Source organism: Choristoneura fumiferana, chromosome 18 (genome assembly GCF_025370935.1).
Source record: "Choristoneura fumiferana chromosome 18, NRCan_CFum_1, whole genome shotgun sequence".
In the NCBI taxonomy this organism is placed as follows: Eukaryota; Metazoa; Arthropoda; class Insecta; order Lepidoptera; family Tortricidae; genus Choristoneura; species Choristoneura fumiferana.
In genome coordinates, this window is record NC_133489.1 from 3,598,842 (window position 1) to 3,622,810 (window position 23,969).

The following is a 23,969-nucleotide window of genomic DNA, read 5'->3' on the forward strand; positions in this document are numbered from 1 at the left end:
TAAAGACTTGCCTTAAAGGACTCGTTACCAAGCCACAATCCCAAAAAAAAAAAAACTAGCAACTAGCAACCGACCGAACCGACGAACCGACGCAACAAAACTGAAACGTCAAATTCACGTGTAGGTAATTCAATAAACCGAATTCTTGGAATTGTGTAAAATATGGTGGTATAGTGTTCTTTATTTAATATTTGTCTTAGTGTTGAAAAAGGCAATAATTGAAGATGGATCGTGTGCCAGAGAATGGTTCAGATGTCGAATCAACAAACTCTCTAGATAACAACTCGGTATCGGGTTCTGAAAAGTTAACTAACAAAAAGAAAATCAGGAAACGTGGTATAATATTTCTTTCTACTATACCTCCTTACATGAATGTAGCTAAAATACGCGAAATATTCAGTCAATATGGTGAAGTTGGACGAATTTATTTGCAATCTAGTGCCAGTAAGTATTTATAGGTTACGTTTACTTTTTTTTTCTATTGTACATATTTTTGAAATTTAAGTCTCTTTTTGTTTATAGAACCAGGAGAAAAGCGGAAACGAGTTCCAAACCAGTTCACAGAAGGCTGGGTAGAGTTTCAAAAGAAAAAAGTAGCGAAACAAGTAGCAGCTAGGTTAAATAACACCAAAATCGGCACTAGAAAAAAGTCGCGTTACTATGACATGATTTGGAACATCAAATATATATCTAGGTTTAAGTGGATCCATTTGAGTGAGAGACTGGCTTACGAGAAGGCTGCTATGAAGCAGAGACTACGGGCGGAAATATCTCAGGCCAAAAAAGAAGCACATTACTTACAGACCAATGTAGAAAAGAGCAAAAGGCTAAAGAAAAGGAAACTGCAAGAGGAGAATTAAATGTAGATTTTAAGGTTATAAGCATCTAAATAAACAAAACTAAGTTAACTGTTGGATTGTTATTTTCAAGTGCTGAATTATTAAACATTACCTTGTATTTTTGATGCAAGAACACAAAAAGGCTAAGCGTGTGGTCAGCAGAGCATTTCTAATTAACCCTTTTCCAGGTCCTGCTAGTTTGAATACTTTAGATTATAGGTAGCGCCACGAGAGTTGAAGTGAATTATACACACAGCTACAGCTACAAAAAGAAATGATTGCACAAAAGGAGAGTGAATAAAATGAATGAGTAAATGTCAAAATCCTGCTGACATTACACAACATGTTTTTGTGTGCATGACCATGACCTCAACTCTGGTGGCACTATCTATACTCTACTACAAATTTAATTCATAGTTTTATATTGTTTAGGGATGGATGAGGAATTAATTTAACCTCTTCACTGCCAGAGTCATCCAGTCGTGACAGCCAATGGAATGCCTCACACGCCACAGTCATCTATTTCTATACATGTTTTACATTCAACTCGAAATTAACCCTGCAATGGAATTAAAAATCAAGTTGATTTGTCGCTGCTTTTTCTGTGGCGTACAGAGCACGTCACTTAGTTTATTGTGTGGCGGTGAAGAGGTTAAATATGAATAATATGTTTACCACCCTAATTGATTTTGCACCATATCCTTTATCCTTCCGCATAGAATTCATTTATCGCTATCCTGCAGGAGCTATGCAATTTACCGGGATAAAAACCATCCTTTGTCCTTCCCGGGGACTCAAACTATACATATACCGAATTTCATCTTAATCTGTTCAGCGGTTTAGATGTGATTGATGAGGTAATGAACAAACAGACTTACAAACTTTTGGATTCATAATGTTAGTGGGATTTAGCTAGGTCGAAAATTTGTGCTCTTGCGCCCGCCGCAAAATTTAAAATCGAAAACTTGTTTTCTTGTAAATGTCATTGTTCTGTTGGATGAGCGAAATTTCTATTCTCGTCTCGCCAGTGTAAAATCACCTTTACTGCTGCATAGAGAAAAATGATTTAGAAAGAGATGTATATAGATAAAAAAAAACTAATTTCATTCAAGTTCTCAAAAATCCATGATTTATTTCAAAGCTACTTGTTGCTAAAATTAACCCGTCCACTTATGATCTCCTCGACCCTCATCCGTTCTTTGGAGTTCAGGGGGTCCGGCGTCAGCTTCTGTATGTACCTCCTCGGCGGTATGGTGTGCGACAGGATGCCCTGAGAGAACTCCCTGTGCACTCTGATGCCGTCGAGCGCGTTCGGCTGAAGTTTCTCGAAGCTGTGGAGCTCCTTCATGAATTGCTTGCGTTGGGCGACTTTGGCCCAGTGGTAGCGGTGGCGGCACACCACACGGCTGGAAAAGGGTTGTTTTAGGTAGTGGTCTACAGGCAGTGGTGGCGCAGGACCTAAATTTAGCGTGGGCAAGATAAATTTTGCGAGGCCCTACGATGGTACACCACACATTAGATGACGGATTTTTAAATGTGTAAAAAAAACAGTAGGAACCATTCGAGGCGCGAGGCCCCTCAGACCGCGAGGCCGTGGGCAGTGGCCCACGTCGCCCACGCCTTGCGTCGCCTCTGTCTACAGCAGGGTTTCTTAATCTTTCACAATTTTCCACGGATCCCTGTCAAAAAATATTTTTGGAAATTTTCTAGTAAATATATTATTATGTTTACAGACTGACCTACTACGGACCCCTGATATACATGCAACTGACCCCTAAAAGGTTCCCTTTAGGGGTCCGTAGCATGTGACCTTTAAGGGATCCGTAGTATGAAGGGGTCCGTGGGCCCCAGTTTAAGAAACGCTGGTCTACAGGCTGTAACTTCATAACCGCGAAAACCTAAAGCCTAGAATTATGAACTATGAACAATTAGGTACAGTCAAGTGCAAAAATAAGTATCTATTCGAACCACTCAAACATATGTTATATACCTACTTATCTTTGAAACTGAATAAGTTCATATTTTTACACTTGATTGTACCTACCTACCTACTTATTTGCTCACCTGCGCGCAACCTTTATGATAGCTATGTCTATGCAAACCAATGTGTTTATGTAGTTCCACTCACGCTAACCCAACTCTCACCACCACCAATACAACGCGTCTCGAACTCAAATAGGGCGGGTCGCGTGTTATATACACACTGTACATCTGCTTCACACACTGATTTTCACAATTCAGGATGTACAGACCATTGGCGTATCTATGTTTATTTTTCAGGGGGGGGCCTGACCTGGACTTTAGTGTGAAGATATCGGTATTATAGAATATTGAATTGGTAGCCCAACGTCCTGGTCTGCGCACTAGACCACACCCCCTCTATATACGCCTATGGTACAGATACACAGGCGAAGTAAGGGCCTACGCTAGCTGGCGCGGATGCTGGTAAAATCCTATGCACGCGACGCATGCAGTTAGCGCTGCTCATAGTATTTTTCAATAGGCATCCATCCACTCCATGCAAACCGCGTCAGTTAGCGTAGGCCCTGACCAAGGGACTTTGTTTTACCTACTCTACATTGAACAGATATAGATACGTACTAGGCCAAAGACAGCTTGTTGTAAGACGGATGTATGCTGACATCGGATCGGGCGAGCTCCGGGAACCCGGGGTACAGCGGCACGCGCCGCGTCTTCTCCACCAGACCCTCGTCTCCATGACGCTCCGGCCGCTCCTCTTTACGGAAGCGAAACGTCATGGCTTACTAATTGTTAGTCGTTTGAAGCGTGTTGCTGTGCGTTTGGCCTTTTTTACTGGTTGATTGGCGGTTTAACGGGTGCCATTGCCATGGTAACTGTATAATCTTTAGGTGATATAATGATATTACTTCACAACAAACTTCACAATCATTGTAAGGGTAAGGTCAACAATGATTTACCAACCAACATAAAAAAACTCCTATTTTTTAACTTTGTTTTTGCCTATGGTTTTTAGTTAAAATGTGGTTGAATAAAAAAAAAATTGTTACGATATTTAAAAAAAGTCCCGAATTAAAGCCCCTGTTTTACTGCGCATAATTAATTATTTTAATTCTGGATTATCTTGTATTAAACCATAAGAGTTAAACCACTGGTATCTGGAAAATTCATACATTTTGAAAGGAAAGGGTACACCTTTTTTTTTTTTGAAAACGCCCTTAAACAATATCAGATTGAAACAACATTACTTAAATTAACAGTTTATTCATACAGCATTACCATTTAAATTATTAAAACTACTCCCCAGGCCTCCGTCCCTGAAGTTTACATTACATAGTGATAACATTTGCCGAGGAATTTGTTACTAGACATTGCAGCCGCACCTATGTTCCAAACCAACTAAAAAGAAAACTGGTTACATTGAGCTCTAACACTATTACTAATTTGTAAAGTTATTTGCTGCTCTTCATACAGTCAAGTGCGAAAATATGTACTATTCAAACCACTCATAAATATGTTAACAACGGCCTTATTGCGTCTGCATAAGTCTTTGGTAAATATTTTTGAAATGTTGGGTAAGTTTATATTTTTACACTTAACTGTACGGAAACGCAGGAAGTAGTTAATTAAAATAAGTATGGCTTTGTCTATCAAATTGAGGTCATAATTTGTCAGTAGCTTTTGCCATTATTCGGTAAAAAACATCTAGAGAGAAAAGACGGCATATTATAAATGTAAATTTCATAAAGTACTTTACTACAGCTATTGTGCATTTTATACGAATTTTATTCTGCTGCTTGTAACTGTAGTTGGTACAAAATTATGTCATTTTTTTTCTTTAGCCACTGGTAATCCACCACACAATTTTCAATCATGCGAAAAATGCAGAAAAACAACAAACAAAACGATATTGCCAAAAATAGTATACAAATACAAAAATGGACACATTCATCACAAGGTTGTTATGAGATATTAAGATTTCATTAAGTAGAAGCTTGGTTTTGTAGTAATCTTAAAACTTTTTCAAACGATTCAGTTGATACTTTACAGTGGTCCATTAACATTGATTGTTGCTTAACCTATTGCAGATTAGTCTCAAGTAACTACCCACATGTGGAATTCACCAACAAGCAAACGACAAATAGACAAATGAAATTAAGAGTTGTATTGGTTTTAAATGATAAACAATAAACATCTTAAGCTATCCAGCAATGGTAAAAGTTGAGAAACCACTAACATAATGCTGTAGTACAAATTAGACATTCTTTAGTATTGGAGTTCAACGTAACTTAGTCAGTTGTTGAGTTGGAACAGTCGGGCAGTAGACTCAAGAGGCAGTGACGGCGGCCACTCTGCTCTTACATACACAGTCATTGAAATCATTTACTAGCACTGAGCACAGTAGAGACTTGTTGGGGTTCGTGCTGTAACATTGGAGGACCTGGAATCAGAAACAAAAACATAGTTATAAAAACATTCCTTTTGCATTATCTCAAATTTTTATATGTATACATCGTTATATTATATATATTATATGTTTCCATGCGGGTTCAGTGCAGATTGGAAACTTTACATTTCACACACTCATACAGGTTTCCTCACAATGTTTTCTCTTCAACATAAAGCTTGTGGTAAATGGCAGAGGTGCAAGCCCCAGTTTGAACTCATGTTTCTCTATGTGAGAGCCGATTGGTTGGATTGGACAAACAAATAAAGGAAAAAAAAGTTGTATTATCTTTTTCATGAGTAATTTATTGAATCAGGTGTTGCTGTTTATGATGAAAGTAGTTCAATCCCCAATGTGCAGTGCACAGATTGTAAAAGGATTGAGGACTTAGTCATTTTTTTGGTGGAGTGTGTATTAACTAAGGATAGCCATGAGAGGTATTTGAGTAATTTGGACCTGTTCAATGGTGCAGTGAATATTATTTCGAGTTGTCCGGTATTGGAAGAAGCAGTACAAATTTACAGGTTTATCAAGCACACCTTTGCAGCCAGATAATCTGGACATCGCAATAGAAGTGTTTGATGAATGCGGCCATCGAGTCTTTCAATGAGGCTGGCATAGCCACACAAGTGCACTTGACTCGAAAAAAAAAAGAAAAAAAGGTGTTGCTGTTATTTTGCAGCGGTCCATATCAATGAAAGGTTGCGGGTGAGCAAAATAATTGTTTTAGTTCTTTTTCATGAGTTAGAAAATAAAAAAATCATTGATTCCATAAATGGCACTAAAAATGAATTAAGACATACAATATGGAACTTATAGTAAAAGTAAAATTTTTTTATTCTGCTGCATTGAAATATGTTAAGCATTGTTTACGGGGTAAGAACAAAAATATTGAATACCTTCGCTTTTTCTTCTTGGCATGGTGGTAATTTATTAGCCACTTTATCCTGTGTTGCCATGTTGAACAGCTCGTGGGCTTCCTTCAGTGTGTTCTCATACTCAGACTGCATGCTAATGTTTATCTTCTCATGTGCTCTCTTCAGGCCTTCAATTCGACGAGCCCAGTAAGCCTCCTCAGCTGCATTGTCTTGTTGCGGTTTTCGAGGCTCGTAATAAGGTGGAGGCGCAAACTGAGGCTGGTATTGAGGCACTGCTTGCGGCGCTGCTGGCTGTTCAGATTGCTGCAATGAACAGTATTGATTTTTTTAAGTAAAAAAACTTAAAGTTGTCTTTGGACTGAAAAAAATTTAATAGGGGTTCTTTTTCTATTGAGTTTACGTTTAATACAAGGCTTAGAAGCGACGAAACTGCTTTGAACTAGATGATAATAGGTGTAATACTTTTTAAGGCTGAAAATAACCTAGAATTTCAAGGTTATATAGTGTCGTTTTAATGCACAACAAAACGTATGAATGTTTGACTAATTACAACTTAAAAGAACGACAATAAATAAGCAGTTTTTATAAGTTTGGTAAACAAACTACAAGCACAGTTTGTTTAATTTGGGCGACGTTGATGTAAATTATGTAATTCAAAATTATCATTACTTTTGCGGCCAGTTGAGCCTGTATCCTTTCTAGTGCTTCTTGAGAAACTTGGATAGAATTTTCATTGTCCACGCTTAGTTTTCTTGTGCTTTGCGAACCTCCCATGTTTATAAAAGAAAATTTAAGAAATTTATTTATCGGCGAATCACGTCAAAAATTCATTTTTTGACAGCTATTTGACATTCACAGACACGTAGTGTAGTCACATTTTTTTTTACCACTGGAAGCACTGATAAAGAATCCGAATTGCAAGTGAATGTTTTTCATTATTTTATAAATTGCGTATAATTTTAATATTCACAATACAGAAAAAATAATAAATGTTAAGTTAACAAAGTGGAGACAAAATAATAAAAAAAGATAGTTACTGTTATTGGTAGGATGGGATGTTACTGGGCGAATGGGTGGGTGGTATTCTTGAATCTAGTTATTCCACTTTTACACTAGATGGCAGAAAAGGTATCGATGTTGAAGTGATATTTTTTAAATTTTAATTTTCACTAGCCTATAGAAAGAAACCCTAATTAGACAAAAAGCACTTGCTCACAATATACAGTGCGACAAGATCTTAATGAACGTGGCTACCTTTCTAAACTTTACTTATTACAATTCGCCGTGAATCAGCTAGGATTGTAACTTTTGTTCGTGTTCTTTGGTTGATACTAGCCGTTACCCGTGACTCCGTCCGTGCCGAATTTGTTTATCGATATTCTGCGGGAACTATGCAATTTTCCGGGATAAAAACTATCCTATGTCCTTCTCCGGGACTCCTATCTATTAGTGGGATTAGTGGAATGGGATACTAGTGGGATTTTGAGATTAAAGTACTAAAAATATTTAATAATAATTTTAAAACAAAGCGCCCTTGTGCAAACTTGTCCACTCAAAGCGTTGCCAACCTAGGGCCTAAGAGATACCTGCAGTTATTTCACCGGCTGTCTACTTAACACCAGTGCTTTTTTTTCAGGATTACCAAGATGGTGGTAGCAATCCTTTTTGTACAATAAAGAGTATAAACAAACAAACAAACATGACCCACGTTCATTACGATCTTTCTTTGTCACAGTCACATCAACCAAACCTGAACAGCATTAACTCTTATGTCTGAAGTCAGCTGGGCTAAAATTCCCACAAGCATTCCCGTGTCATAGAAATGACATTGAATTTGTCGCTTCTTTAAAATAATTTACCAAGTCTAGTTAGAATTTGTCTATTTAGAAATTAATTTAGTACCTACCTACTGTACTTTTAAATAATTAAGTTCTTGTCCAAAATAGTTTTTAAATACTTACAAATTTTTGTTGACTTAAATTTTCCATAAAATGCATTGTCATCAAAATTCATCATCATTATCATCATCCTAGCCTATTTACCTCATACCTATATACAGTCATCAAAATTAAATGATCAGAATTCTAATCTTAGTTTCAAACAACATGACTCAACAAACATTTTATACTGTTTGGAAACAAATCCATAAAAGTAGCGTGACAAATCGTGGTTTATAATCAAATTTCGTCTTAACTTTAAAAATGAAGATAGTTAAAATAGTATTCAGTTCCAATTTACCAACATCGCAATTATCGTGCCTTCGAGTTCTGAATTGTACCGGTAATCATCGGCAGCACAGCAACCGGCGCAGCACTATGCAATCAAAGTGATTGGACGGCTTCGAATTTTTGAAATTCGAATTTTGCTGGCGGCTTATTACGTTCTGCACTTTTTCAGACGGCAACCGGCTGCTAACGATCGACTATTACAAAGTTGTTCTTGCTTTTTTGATAGGAAGTCCTTTAGGAAGTCGAATACAGCTATTGAATCTGGAATACGGTATGTTCAGTCAAGGGCATAAAATATGGATACAGAATTAGCGTCAAATATATGTATATATTGACCTTATGGTTAGTCGCATTAAGGTGTATCTATAGACATGTTTGTCATCTTGGCAACATGAGCAGGTTCGCGGCTGCTGCTCTGATAATGACCAGTTGCCAGCTGGTGATCTGTCACTTAGTTTTACTCTTTATAAAAGGTAACCCTTCTTCGGTCAGTCAGATAAATACAAACGAACCTCTTTGGAATGTTAAGAGTAAAAGTAATCTTACCCATCTATCGTTTTCAATTTCACTGTGTCGGACTGTCATACACAGATGGCGTTACCGACGTGCGTATTTGAAATTATAATCCGAATGTAGCTGTCATGTCAAGTGTCAGATGCTCGATGCTAAAGAGAGTGCGAGTCGGATTTGCCCACTGAGGGTTCCGTACTCCGTACTAATTAAAAAGCCAATCGAAAATACCTACGTTTGTATTTCTTAGTAGGTGGTATTTCTATGAAAAACAAAAGGTATTTTTATGTTTTAGTGTGTTTAGGATTTTCTCTTTGCTTGTCATCATTAGTAGGTAACTAAAGAAGTCCGAAAATCGAACATTCACACCCGAGATTTTACTTGCCAAAATTCATAATGTGTCAAGTCAACGAAGTAGGTTCATAGTTGTTACTTGAGGACCTTTCTCTCGAACGAAACGGTCTTAAGGTTCGAGAGATGTGGCTCGGCCATTGCCACGTCAACTTGCATATTCTTAAGAGTTATCTCGCTGACTTTAGTTTTTCGGCGAATCTCCTTATTCCGGATTCTGTCGCGCAAAGAAACTTCGAGCATTGCTCTGTCTAAGGTGAAGGTGAAGCGTTATCAGACCTCCCACTAGCTAGGTGGACTTGCAGACAACCACTGCCAATGCCAGCGAGTTGTCGTTCATTGTGGCATTCTAAGGCGAAGGCCTTTGACTTTGATCAACAGTGGACGTCTTCAGCAGGGCTACTTACTACGAAACTCGAAACTCGAAGTTCGTATCGTACCGTCCCTCTCGCTCTTGTATTAAATAGTATAAGCGTCAGAGGGACCGCACGACACGAACTTCGAGTTTCGAGTTTCGTAGTAGCCCTGCAGCTTTGTGGAAAAGCGAATGTCTTCTGCGACGAGTTGCGGGCAATAGCTATCCCACTAATATTATAAATGCGAAAGTTTGTAAGTCTGTTTGTTTGTAACCTTTTCACGTTTAAACCGCTGGACCGATTTAGATGGGATTCGGTATACAGACAGTTTGAGTCCCGGGGAATAGCGATAAACGTATTTTACTCTACGCGGACCCGGACGAAGGCAACAGCTAGTTACTCAATGAGGGCTATCGCGTATGAATTCGCCACTAGAGGCGCTAGTGTAGCGTGAGGTCTCCGAAATGTCAAATCTCATAGTTTTTGGGTGAGCTACGCGGGTTTATTTATAATTAGAATAATTTTGTGAATATTTTGCAATATCTGAAATTAATTATGGCAAATATGCGTTACGGAGCAATGAATGTCTGTGTTTTGAGACAGTTTTGTCTTTCGGAAACCTTTGTCCTCCCTTTTTTCCGAACAAAACGGGGACTATGCAACACTGTGGCATGCTCGATATTTTTATGGCACTGTTTTAAGGTGTATTCAATATGTTTTTAATCTAAACTTTGTTTTCACGCCCGTAATAACAGACTTTGAAAGCCATACTTAAAAACCACACGCAACAGTGCGCCATTTAGTGAGACAAAAAACGATAGCCCTCATTATTGCAAAAAACCTCACGAAGATTGTGGCTCCCTCTTTCATATATATACTGTACTACAGCTTTAAAGCTGTTACCATGACAAAAACGTTACCAACATACAAGTATAAAGTTACCCTCAGGTGAAAAGGTATTCGAATTTCACCAAGTTTACTAATTAAAATATTATGATGCCGCAGTACATGCACGATTACAATATTAATAAGTTGACTTTAAAAAGTACTAACAGTAAAGTGAAATTGTTGACTTACGTCCTTTCGCTCCCGAGGGCGATTTGACCCGTGGGGATATCGTAAGGCTAGCATAAGGCGATTTATCTCGATATTTTATTATCAATTTTGAAAACATAGAAGTTATGAATCAAATTCGAAACAATTTAAGTCTGAGAGTTGGATTGAAAATTAATGTCAAAAAAAAACAAAGTTTCCGCACAAACCGGCATCGAAATCGGACAAGAAGACCTATATTGTGTAAAAAAACAAAACTACCTGTTATTTCCACCGATGAACAAATGCCAAAAGAGATAAAATAGAATAGGTAGCTATATAATGGAAAAAATACGTCTTTAAATGATTTCAAATTAACTATATAATGAACATCAAATAAAGTTCTTAAAAACCGGAGACTGTTATTCTGTTTCAAAGGCTAAATTAACTGCCTATAACTATTGAACTTGAAAATAAAACTTGTACTGTGTAAAGTTCTCAACCTTATTTTGTCCATCGCCCCTTAAAGCTTTATTTTTCTGAAGCTCCCCTTTTAAGTTTACTTATGTACCTAACACCTAATTTCCTCTGAGCATTCTGCAGGGCTACTATGAAATTCGAAAATCGAATTACGTATCATACCGTCCCGCCGATGCTTATATTGTTTAATACGAGAGTGAGAGGGACGGTACTATACGAACTTCGATTTTCGAATTTCGTAGTAGCGCTTCTGATGTCACTTCCCTTTATCGCCCCAATGGGACGTTATCCTCCACGTTGAGAACTTAATAAGCAAAGAAAATCTAAAATACACTTTTTTTTTCAACAAAGTATAAAAATAAAACTTATTAATTATATCAATATTAATAATATCTTAAAGTATAAAAATAGAACTTACTTATTTAGTTACGGCCATATTTAATTAAGAATACATAATATCTCGTCTTATGCTAGTCCTGTAGAAGACCACATTCCAACCTCAGCTCCCCTTCCACCGAACATGTTACAATTCCACCAATTTAACAATACTCCCAACAAAACACCCCATAACCCTTACAACATCAAACTTAAAGTACACTATCGCACTATTTTAATTCACCGAGCTTCAAAGTGAAGTGATCGGTTAACTTTTTTTTATAAGCCAGAGACCAAGGAACGAAATGATTTGGAGCAAAATTAAGTGTTTTTATGTGCAATCAGGACAATATTTTGATATGACTAAGTTGTTACCCGTTTACCTGGATGCCGGGCGCTATAAATTGGGGCTGGCTGGTTAGTTCCACGAATTTTGAATAAAAAAAAAGGTCGTAAATACAAACTGAGACATGGATGCACAGAAAAACCAGAAAAAGAGACCAGCACTGTGGATGGTTTCACGGGATACCCGTAAAAGTAACAAATTTGGAGTTGAAATAAAAAATACAAAAAGACTCCAAAAAATCAATCCTAAGAAAAGGTGTTTTGAAAGTTTTATCACACACTATTTCCACCTTGTAGAGCGAAAAGTCTTTAAGTCGTATTTTGCTGTTTTGAGATACGGAGGTTTACAGTTGTGAAAGTAAAAAAAAAAATAACGTTTTATGGCGAGAGATATTTATCATAATTGTGGTCTCATTGCAATGATATATAATGTCACGGTATAAGCTCCAACTGCCAAATCGAAACAAAAGCTATTTTTTTTTCAAGTTATTAGCGATAATTACTTTTATCTCTTAAATTATGAACCTAGATGTCAGTTAATGATTTTTGGACTAGAGTTAGTGACTATTCGCATGATATTTCAAGCTCATATTATACCATAATTTGATGATCGAAAACTCAACAAAAATACTTAATTAATTTTTTCTTTCATATTTTGTAACAAATTTTGCAATCGTTAGGTAACTAAGTTGTTTTAGTGAACTTTTGGAATAAAATAGTGCTCGGTCATAGATATAACTGGATATGGCAAAAATAACTAAAATGATTTAAGCTAACCACTTTGGCCAACATCTTTCGGTATAAATTTTCTGGTGAACTTTAAAGAACTAAAGACTATTTAGAAAATTTACAACTAATAAACTAAAGATAAAATAAATAAATATAAATACAAAATATATAAATTAATCCGAGCATTATTAAATTAATTATATATTCATTATTCGGTATAAATTAATTAAGTGATTTAGTTAATTCTCACTTCAATCCATGTGAAAAAATATCAAAGTAATGATTTTACTACCTTATTAAAATTGGATCTATAGATCCATAGCCATAGATGGCTCCTATTGACATAACAATAACAATGAAATTTGCAAAAAAGGCAATATCTAGATTTTGGGACTTAGTGACTTTTCACTCTAGGGGACGATTTTTTTTTTGCGTAAAACGCTTAGAATATTACCAATCCGTTGGAACTGTGCAATGTGTGAGTTCGCCTGAATACGACGACAGACAGACAGACAGCCACGCAAACGACAAAAATAGAGCTCCGCTTGGATCTTTCGATTATGGAACCCTAAGAAAGTAGAAGTCTGCGGGCATTGCGAAATATTTATTCGCCCTTTAAGTACTTCTTTTCTAACATCGAACCTGTCCAGTCGAACTAACTGAATCATGAACCAGGGTGGAATCTTTGTGCTACCAATGTCATGTTGGCATTCCATACTTTTGTCAAGGAAATCTTAGTGAAATTGATTATTAAAAGGTTCCATACACCCTTGAGGCCGTATTGTCCAACGTGCTGAGGTTCGCGATCGCGTTCATCATCTCCCTCTACCCTCGTCTTAAACCGTGTGACAGAAAGAAGTGGTGAAAACGATTGCGATTCCAAGTGCTTTAGACTTTAGAATTTTGTTCGACTGTACTTGACACGAGTATGCATCCATAAGCCAGATTAAGCGATCGGCGAAACCGGTACGAATCGGTAATTCCCGGCATTATCGGTAGATTTACTGCGATTTTATCGGTACTTTACTTTCTCCCTGAGACATACTTTGTACGTGTCGGTACGTTATCGTAAAACGTGAAAACTTTGTAATTAAAGAAACTTTGATATAGTGACTCCTAGGCTCAGCTAATTTCTCTATTGCACCAGGTTGATTTGAAGAAAATCTTTTTCCAATGTAATTTGGAGCGAAGGAGTTGTGACTTATATGATATAGATGGCACCACACAGCATAATAATAATTAGTGTATGCATTATTATTTTCCGATGGGTTCGTTGGGCATGACGTGGTACAGTTGATAGCATACTCGGTACTTCTAATCAAGAAATGCTGGCTGCTACGAAATTCAAAAATGGAAGTTTGTATCGTACCGTCTTTTCCACTCTCGTGATAAAAGTTCGAATTTTGCACTTCATAGTTATAGGGCCAGGTTTGGATACTGACCGGCACACAGGATTTTGTTTTCGTTAGTCAAACATCTTTATACGTTGTTAGAACTGAACTTTTCCCTGAACATCCGTCTACATAATTATATCCGATTTTACCACTCGGCTGTGCTAATTTATACCGGCCCGCTTATGTAAAACAACTCTTACCCTTTCGCTTCAGAACAAAAAATGAGATACGAAAATCGAAGTTCGTATACCGTCCTTCTCTCTCTCGTATTAAATAATATAAGCATCAGCGGGACAGCTAGATAAGAAGTTCGAATTTTGCACTTATTTCTTTATTTATTTAGGTTTGCCAACCGGTAACTTACCGTAAGACATGCAGTCTGCAGTCAGCTCGCACCTCTGAGTTTTTAGAAATTCATGTGCGGAATTACATTTGAAATTTACCGCAAGATTTACGGTGAAGTAAAACATCGTGAGGAAACCAGCACAAACCTGAGAATCATTTCAATGATGCGTGTGAAGTTCCCAAGCCGCACTGGGCCCGCGTGAAAATTACGGCCCAAGCCCTCTCGTTCTGAGAGGAACGTATATAGGCTGGAATGGAATCATTTCTTTTAAATATAAACGTGTGCGACAAAGTCGAGCGCAAACATGGATCTGCATATAATTCGATTTTACCGCTCGGCTGTGCCGATTTATGCCGACCTGCAACAAACCTTACCCTTTCATTTCAGAACAAAAATTCGAACTTCATATCTTGCCGTCCCGCTGACGCTTATATTATTTAATACGAGAGTGAGAGGGACGGTACGATACGAACTTCGATTTTCGAATTTTGTAGTAGCCCCCCTGATCTTAAAGGTGACAGAGACACGTCGCTGTTTCAGCGAAGAACTAACAAATGAGCATCATAAAAATCTGGATACGAACTTCGATTATCGACTTTCATAGTAGCCCCCAGAACAGACATAAAGGCTCAATTCGCACGTGCATATTGGACGAGACTCCAACGCTTGAGTAGCGACTTGAGTCTCGCTTGAGTAGCCACTACAGTCTTTGTTCGTACGCGTACTAAGAGGAAAGGGTGAAAAGAAAAGCCGTTGCCGTCACTGTAGATATTTACCTTTGCTCAATAATCCCAATGTTATAAAAATGAGAAAGTGACAATACACGTAGATATGGTCAAGAACAAAGAGGTCAAGAAAGTGCTTTACCAATTATGAGAAAATGACAATACACGTAGGTATGGTCAAGAAAGTGCTTTACCAATTATGAGAAAATGACAATACACGTAGGTATGGTCAAGAACAAAGAGGTCAAGAAAGTGCTTTACCAATTATGAGAAAATGACAATACACGTAGGTATGGTCAAGAACAAAGAGGTCAAGAAAGTGCTTTACCAATTATGAGAAAATGACAATACACGTAGGTATGGTCAAGAACAAAGAGGTCAAGAAAGTGCTTTACCAATTATGAGAAAATGACAATACACGTAGGTATGGTCAAGAACAAAGAGGTCAGGAAAGTGCTTTACCAATTTTAATAACAGCTGATTGTCATATTGACAAATGACATTAAACTTTAGGGTGGTAAACAAATTTCTTGGTCACCTATACACGTGTCAGTGGCGTGGAGTAAATATGTTCTATAGGCAGCCCGGATAATGAGAGAAGCGTGAGTTTAGAGGCTTATCTTATAACATTGATGATTTTCAGGACAGTTGAAGCGAATCGTCGATTCCAACTCGGACTCGCTGCCCACGATTGGAAAACTCCGCAACGTTTTTTCCTCCAAAATTCCCAAGTGCCTTAAGGCAAAAGTATTCAACCAGCGTGTGTTGCCTTGCCTGTGATGGGTGTGAAATAATCGGTATAACAACATTTGATAACAACAACATTTCAAAGGATAGGAGCTTCACACAACTTTTTTAAAATAAACCTAACCTAACCCAAAATTATATCAACTGTTCAATTGTTGTAATATCCATCGAGCGGCACCGCCTGTGATGACATATGGATCCGAGACCTGTATGGCTACTACGAAATTCGAAGTTCGTATCGTACCGCCCCTCTCACTCTCGTATGAAATAAAGTGTTTTTCAAACTTTTTCAGGACGAGCCCCCTTGGGTTTGATAAATATTTGGCGACCCCCTGCTTACCTCCACTTAGTTTGTTAACCTTACGTTGATAACACATCATATACAATAACGATGAAAGTATTTTAAAGATACTGCGACCCCTTAAGGGGAATTTGTGACCCACAGATTGGAATCAGAAATGAGGATACGTAGAAGAACGAGGCTCACCGACATAGCCAAGGGAATTAGCTCGTTGAAGTGGAAACGAGTGGGCCACATAGCACGGAGATGAGATGAGGGATTCTTATTCATTTATTCATTGTAATGTCATGTTACATATATATGTTACAATATTATTACAAGTCAATCCATGAAACCCTGTAAGGGCATACAATAATTCAAGTTGATCGTATTACCCACACCCAAAATCAAAACTATTAATAAAACTAATAAAATCAATAAAACAATGTCAATGAACATGTCAATCTAGGATTCGAACAATTAAATTAAATATAGAAATATTACATTAAGAATTATGTTGCCACATTACTTATTCAAACATTGTAATTTATAATAGTCTCGTCATTTAAGAAGTCATCCGCCGAGTAGTAACATTTTTCTATTAGTAAGGCCTTTAATTTATATTTGAACAAATGATCAGCGGGCTGCTGCTTGATTGAGTCTGGAACTCTGTTGTTGAACAATATACATTTATAATAAGGGCCATTTTTCAGCATAGCAAGGTTAGCTCTGGGAATTAATAGTTTATATGTATACTTTTTTCTATCGAAAATACAAACTGAGACATGGATGCACAGAAAAACCAGAAAAAGAGACCAGCACTGGGAATCGAACCCAGGTCCTCAGCAATGTGCTGCGTGCTATAACCCCTATATCACTGCTGGACAAAAAGAGACCAGTTTGGAGACAAGTTTTGAAGCGCAGCGTAGGACGTCCACCAACGAGATGGACGGATGACCTGGTCAAAGCGCAGGTTCACGGTGAATGCAGGCCGCTTCGAACCGTAGCAAGTGGAGGATACCGGGTGTGCTGGAGGGGAGGTATGGTATGGTACGGATGGTAGGCTATGAGAGAGACCTATGTTCAACAGTGCAGGTCCTACAGCTGATATAATGATGATGATGAAAACGAAGCGAGCGCGCAATGCTTTGGCTGCGAGCGCTACGTACTCGCTATACTTGTAATTACTAATGTCATAAAACTTTGTCATTCCGGTAAGAATCGATTTGTTACAACACCACGCCACTGTACACGTACAATTCCGAAATCTAAAACAATTTCTCCAACTGGGCTAGTTAGAACAATAGTTGCCTCCATAAAAGCATTTAGTTATCAAACTTCAAGGGAACAATGTCACAAAGAAATAGTGAGCATTCCGACCCTCCGGCTGTGACCCTCCGACCCCGGCTGAGGACTGAGGGTAACTCGACACTAATTAAATCCTTTGCAATTTAAACTGGGAGTTGATTATTAGAGTTTACTTCCTTTAATGCGTATAGACGGATTATATAATTAGTGCTTTAATCTCAAAATATGTCCAAACTAATAATCTATTCCAAAGTTCAATAGATATCTCAAAAACAGAACCGATTTTAATGAAATATGGCTAAGAACTACCGCAAGGAAATTCGCTTTCACGTAAAAAGTCGGTCCATCGGCTGCAACGAAATCGGTACATTTATTTGAGAGCTACGATGCCACAGACAGATAGACTGACATAGGTGTCAAACAAATTTAATTTCAAAAATGAAAAAGGTGCAAGTCCGGGCTCGAACCCACGACACGACCTTCTGCTTGAGAAGCCGGAGGTCCAAAGCACTAAGCTACAACGGCTTTAAGTAGGTTAGTAAAATAAAAAATAATCTTATAGCACGTTTGTAGACTGCCCACCTTACGCTAAAAATTAATTCTAGTCACCTATAAACAGTGTTAATTTTTAGTATAAGGTGTCAATTATTGGCCACCTTTCAATAACTGGCCACCACATGCAAAAAGATAATTCTATTTATAGGTGTATGGTTACTTATTGAGTGGTGGCCAATAATTGACTCCTCATCCTGAAACTGAACTCTGTTTATAGATAATAAATAATAAATAAATAAATATCATGGGACACTTGACACCAATTGGCCTAGTCCCAAAGCTTGTACTATGGACACTTGGAAATGGATAAACATACTTATATAGATAAATACTTTTAAACATCCAAGACCCAAGAACAAACATTCGTATTAAGTATGCATACAAATATCTGCCCCGGCCGGGATTCGAACCCGGGACCTCAAGCTTTGTAGTCAGGTTCTCTAACCACTTGGCCATCCGGTCGTCAAAGAGGTGACTAGAATTAATTTTTAGCGTAAGGTGATCAGTTAGACTGGCCAGCGAAAGCTGTCCACGCATTTTTTACGAAAATTTAATCTGGTATCATTTTTGATACTGTCAAAACTGACATATTGTCATTCTAGTCCGGCTTAGAAAATTTTGATACTTCTGCTATAAGAAATAAAGATATTTTTTTTGTTTAATTCAACCTATTTGTACCATCCTCAAAATGCAAATGTTATAAGATTACGTTAGAATTAAAATGTTAGATGATATATTCAATGCCAATCTAGTCAAAATGGTCCAAAAATTGATACGTCTGGACTGTACGTAAATGGGCACTGACAAAGGTCATAAAATTTACCAAGGGACTCCTAAACTGCATCATCAACTTTCACACATGACTACATGAATTTTGATGCAGCTTGAACAGTCCCGAGTATAATTTAATATCTGGAAAATTTTAATAATATCTAAGTATCAGCATCGTTTAATCAGTGTACAGCAAGTGTTGTCAGCCTAATTTTTTTTTAATTTGCCGCGGTTTCTCGTGGACAGCTTTCGCTGGCCAGAGTCTATTGAATGGTGGCTAGTAATTGACGATTTACCTTATAATTTTATTAAGTGAGTTCTCTATTTTCATACCAGAAATGGTAGAGAGTCTTTCGTGTCGGATCCAACTGACAGTTGTCCAGATTTACTTAAAGTAGTCCTAGTGGTAACCACCCCTAACCCCGAAGCTCCTGAATTGGACGCCGCCATTATTAGCGCGGAAATACGATATTACAGTGTTTTTAATTATTACAATATATAATTATGTCTAGTTCCTGTTGCTTTACTCTGCTGTTTTTATCCTATCACGGATTCATCATCATCATCATTTTTAGGGTTCCGGAGCCAAAATGGTAAAAACGGAACCCTTATAGTTTCGCCATGTCTGTCTGTCTGTCTGTCCGTCCGTCCGCGACTTTGCTCAGGGACTATCAATGCTAGAAAGCTGTAATTGTGCACGGATATATATGTAAATTATGCCGACAAAATGGGGCAATAAAAAAAATCAAAAACAATTTTTTTAGGGTACCTCCCATAGACGTAAAGTGGGGGTGATTTTTTTTCTCATCCAACCCTGTAGTGTGGGGTATCGTTAGATAGGTATTTTAAAACCATTAGGGGTTTGCTACGACGATTTTTCAATTCAGCGATTTGTTTGTGAAATATTCAACTTTAAAGTGCAAATTTTCATTAATATCGTGCGTCCCCCCTCCCCCTCTAAAATCTAAACTGGTGGGTGGAAAAACTTGCAGAAATTCAGGATGGTAGTAAGTATATCAAACTTTCAAGGAAAACTATAACGGCTAAGTTTGCTTGAGAATTATTAGTAGTTAAAGAGTAAATAGCAGCCTAAGATATAGGTAAAATATACCTAAACTTGGAAGATTCCGTATAAAATACGAAATCCTTTGAAAAATATTACTTAATTTTTTCGTAATGGCTACGGAACCCTATTTTGGGCGTGGCCGACACGCTCTTGGCCGGTTTTACTACAAAGTGCAAAATTAGAACTAAAAAAAACCGGCCCTATAGGGCCTGGAACGCTGTTTTATTTAAAATTAGTCTGGGAATGGAAAGTATAATTAACTGATGATTTTATTATGAACCGAAGTGTATGTAACAACAATGTGCGCAAGCGCCGACCGCGCGTTGATGTCTTTTGTACGTCGCTATATGATTGTGAACATCGTTAGTTTTAAATTAATCTAACCTAACCTACCTGACGGTTTACAATCGCACGGGGATAGTTTTAAACTAACTAATCTAAACTATCTGAAACTTTACAATCTCGCCAAATAGAATTTGCCTACTTTGAAAAGAGCTCTGTGTAACTTTCTATTAACAAAAGCCTACTACTATAAGTGAACTTTTAACTGAATGAGATTAATGCAAACTTTGCTTCTATATGCATCACAATTAAAATTTGTATGCCTTGCGGCGAAACACAGACTTCAGATAGAATTTACGACCTTTGTACTATGTCATACCTGTGTTAAACAAATAAATATTATTATTATTATTAGATTCCAAACTATTTGATCTAACCTATCCAAAACTTTATCGATTATAAGCTAACCTAACATTTGAAACTTTAAAATCTCGCGAGATACATTTTATTAAACTAGCTGTTGCTCGCAACCTCGTCTGCTTCCCGCTTGAACTTTGACCTTTCGCAGGTTGAAAATTAACAATTAAAAACATATACACATTCAATTACTGTCACATTTATTTTATAATATAAGTAAGTATTATGATCGAAAATCACGAGAAAATTTAGATGTTAAATTTTTTTTTATTCGACTGGATAGCAAACGAGCAAGTGGGTCTCCTGATAGTAAGAGATCACCACCGCCCATAAACATCTGCAACACCAGGGGTATTTCAGATGCGTTGCCAACCTAGAGGCCTAAGATGGGAACCTCAAGTGCCAGTAATTTCACCGGCTGTCTTACTCTCCACGCCGAAACACAACAGTGCAAGCACTGCTGCTTCACAGCAGGATTAGCGAGCAAGATGGTGGTAGCAATCCGGGCGGACCTTGCACAAGGTCCTACCACCTGCAAAACGCAGCAAAATTACACGCAGTTTTTTACCAGCGCTGCGATAATTCATCCATTGAATATCCGTTATATTATGCTGGCAACACTCGTAATTTGCAATTAGGTTGCTGATGTTGGTACGCCCGGACGTCATTCAACTGGCGGTGACGTATGGAGAATTCAATTTGTTATGTTGGCAATTACTAATTTCACGCTAGGCGAGGGCATTGGGCAAATGTTACAAACGCACTGGGAATGCATATGGTTAGGTTTATTAGGGCGGTTTCAGACTAGCGTTTTATTTGCGCGTATAAGCTCGATTTTGGAAACGCGTGTACTGGTGCTGTTTTGTTTTCTTCCAGCGTTGAACACGCAGGAATGAGCGCGTAGGGTTTAATTTAGCGCGCGTGTAGGAGGCGCGTATGCCAAAAACGACCGTATGCGCGCAGAAAAAACGCTAGTCTGAAACCACCCTTAGTGTTTTTTTGGTGAAATAGGTAATGCAACTATTATGGACAGAAAGTATAGACAGGTGGTATGAACCCTAATTATTCTAATAATAATAAAATAATAATAATATAAATTTTTATTCACCATCACAAACTATAAATTACAATTTGTCTATCACGGGGCTGTATCGCAAGAACTATTATAGATATACAGCTGAAGAAATGTAAAATGTAAAAAAACAGTATAGTTAAAAGACACTAGAAGCCTCTATAGGCTTCTGGTGTCTAACGTACTCACAAATTACAAGTACTATAATTCTACATAATTGTAAACATTTTCATACAAAAGTGCTTGTAACTTTTATGGTATAGAGGACTGGTCTAGTTATTAATTATGAGTGTATAATATAAACGTACCTAAGAGCCATGACACACCGCGTTCTTTAATCAGGCCGCAGACGCGAGCTTTAGGAACGCGCATTGACGGCGCGTTTTACAAATTAAATGTGGTGTGCGGAGACCCTAATACACTTTTTATTTATTTATATTTGTCCAAATTATTATATAAGGCTGCCATGATGATAAGGTTCTATCTTAGCCTAGGAATCGAATTGGTTGACAAATTTGACTTAATATAATTACAGTTTTTCCTCACTATAATTATTAGGAGCTCTCTTTTCTGCGCAGAAATTACGATTGAATCAGTCAGAAATAAGGGTAGAGAAATACGACACGTTTTCCTTGACGGCGAGGGAAAATATAGGATGTGAAAATATTTTATGAGAATTTTCCGCTCACGGTGACTTCGAATCGTAGTTCCGAGAATATTTTCCACGTAGAATATAAAAATACTAATGTACCTTGATAAGAATGTGATTTTTTAGTCTTTACCCTATTTCACCCACGTGTACCTACACAGATTTTAGTTTAGCGTTATTTATGCAACTGATGCTTGGCGTTAAGATCTTCAAGATCATAGCGACGGTTGAAGGGAGAAATTGACTAAGCGACATTTTTGAGACTAGATATCACGGGACATACCTATAAATATCACGGGACAATTCACACCAACCAATTGACTTAGTCCCAACGTAAGCTTAGTATAGCTTGTATCTATCTATATTTGCTTGCTTAGTACCCATGTACTAAGCAAGCAAATATAGATAGATACATACTTAAATATATATTAAACACCCAAGACCCGAGAACAAACATACGTATTTTTCATACAAATATCTGCTCCGACACGGGAATTGAACCCGGGACCTCGTAGTCAGGTTCTCTAACCACTAGGCCATCTGGTCGTCCATAGGTGATAGGTCGTCTATAGATAGATAGCTCAAACGACAGAAAAATAATTACTGATTCCGAACATGTATTTATCTCCCTATTTTAATAAATGTCGCTTAGTCAATTTCTCCTTTCAACCGTCGACCTCTCTGATATTATACTAACCTTTATCTGCGCGGCTTTTAAACTTTTTTATTTATTTTCTTAAATCCCATGTTTTATGTTTCTAGCTGTACCTATTACTTTTGCGCAAACCACTCGGAGTAAATTAAAAAAATAGTTACTTTTTACTCCCGTGGGATTCAACAATGCGTTTTACTCTCGCTACATGAGGCTTAGCTTACTTCATCATGAGAAATGAGAAAGCATTTAACCACCCGTTAGGACAGCATAGTGCGTCGCTCCACAGTAACATCAACTCGCGTTAAGTTTACATTCACTGTTAATGCAATTGCAATGCATAAAACGTTTAATATCTTAGTCGCCGCGTCGCAGACATCTTTTATGCTTGTAGGAAAACATTAAAGTACTATAATTGGGCGTAAATTAAACTTGGATGAACATAAATATAACAATATGAAATGGGAAAATTGAAAAAAATTCTAAAATTGTTCATGAGGCTTAGCTTACTTCTCATGAGAAATGAAAAAGCATTTAACCACCCGTTAGGACAGCACAGTGCGTCGCTCCACAGTAACATCAACTCGCGTTAAGTTTACATTCACTGTTAATGCAATTGCAATGCATAAAACGTTTAATATCTTAGTCGCCGCGTCGCAGACATCTTTTATGCTTGTAGGAAAACATTAAAGTACTATAATTGGGCGTAAATTAAACTTGGATGAACATAAATATAACAATAAGAAATGGGTGAAAATTGAAATCAAAGATTCTGAAAGTTGTATAGAAAATTAAATAATTATATATCAGGCTATATCACGGAACACTTGACACGTCTTAAATCGAGTTTAGCTCGACATGTTTCGGGCTAATTCGTAGCCCTTCTTCCTAGGCAAAACGCACGCTTGCTTGCTTGTTGGTTACGAATTAGCCCGAAACATGTTGAGCTAAACTCGAATTAAGACGTGAGTTATCCGTTACAGTATCATTTAATAGATTGCTCTTTATTAACGGTAAAACCATCTATTGTTGATCTCTACTTATAATCTTTTTTAACAAGTTGTGTATCGATATATTGAAATTGAATATCGAAAGTTAAAAATGCAGATCAAAAATGCCGTGCTCAAAAAACGTATGCAGCACAGAACGGTACGCC

The 23,969-nt window shown here is 37.4% G+C and overlaps 3 protein-coding genes across 3 annotated transcripts; 1 reads left to right on the plus strand and 2 right to left on the minus strand.

The window, feature by feature from the left end:
• The first annotated feature begins 66 nt into the window (after positions 1–66).
• LOC141438156 (uncharacterized) lies at positions 67–908 on the plus strand. The gene is made up of 2 exons (XM_074101882.1): positions 67–444; positions 523–908. Exons 1-2 carry the CDS (start codon positions 225–227, stop codon positions 858–860), a joined length of 558 nt encoding a protein of 185 aa, XP_073957983.1. The 5' UTR covers positions 67–224; the 3' UTR covers positions 861–908.
• A 1,046-nt stretch (positions 909–1,954) lies between these two features.
• Positions 1,955–3,699, minus strand: LOC141438115 (uncharacterized). The gene is made up of 2 exons (XM_074101803.1): positions 3,441–3,699; positions 1,955–2,245 (listed from the first exon to the last, which is right to left on the minus strand). The coding sequence occupies exons 1-2, from the start codon at positions 3,596–3,598 to the stop codon at positions 1,981–1,983; spliced, it is 423 nt and encodes a 140-aa protein (XP_073957904.1). The 5' UTR covers positions 3,599–3,699; the 3' UTR covers positions 1,955–1,980.
• Positions 3,700–4,066: 367 nt separating this feature from the next.
• Positions 4,067–7,008, minus strand: Chchd3 (Coiled-coil-helix-coiled-coil-helix domain containing 3). The gene is made up of 3 exons (XM_074100988.1): positions 6,813–7,008; positions 6,165–6,446; positions 4,067–5,259 (listed from the first exon to the last, which is right to left on the minus strand). Exons 1-3 carry the CDS (start codon positions 6,915–6,917, stop codon positions 5,146–5,148), a joined length of 501 nt encoding a protein of 166 aa, XP_073957089.1. The 5' UTR covers positions 6,918–7,008; the 3' UTR covers positions 4,067–5,145.
• Positions 7,009–23,969: the final 16,961 nt, after the last annotated feature.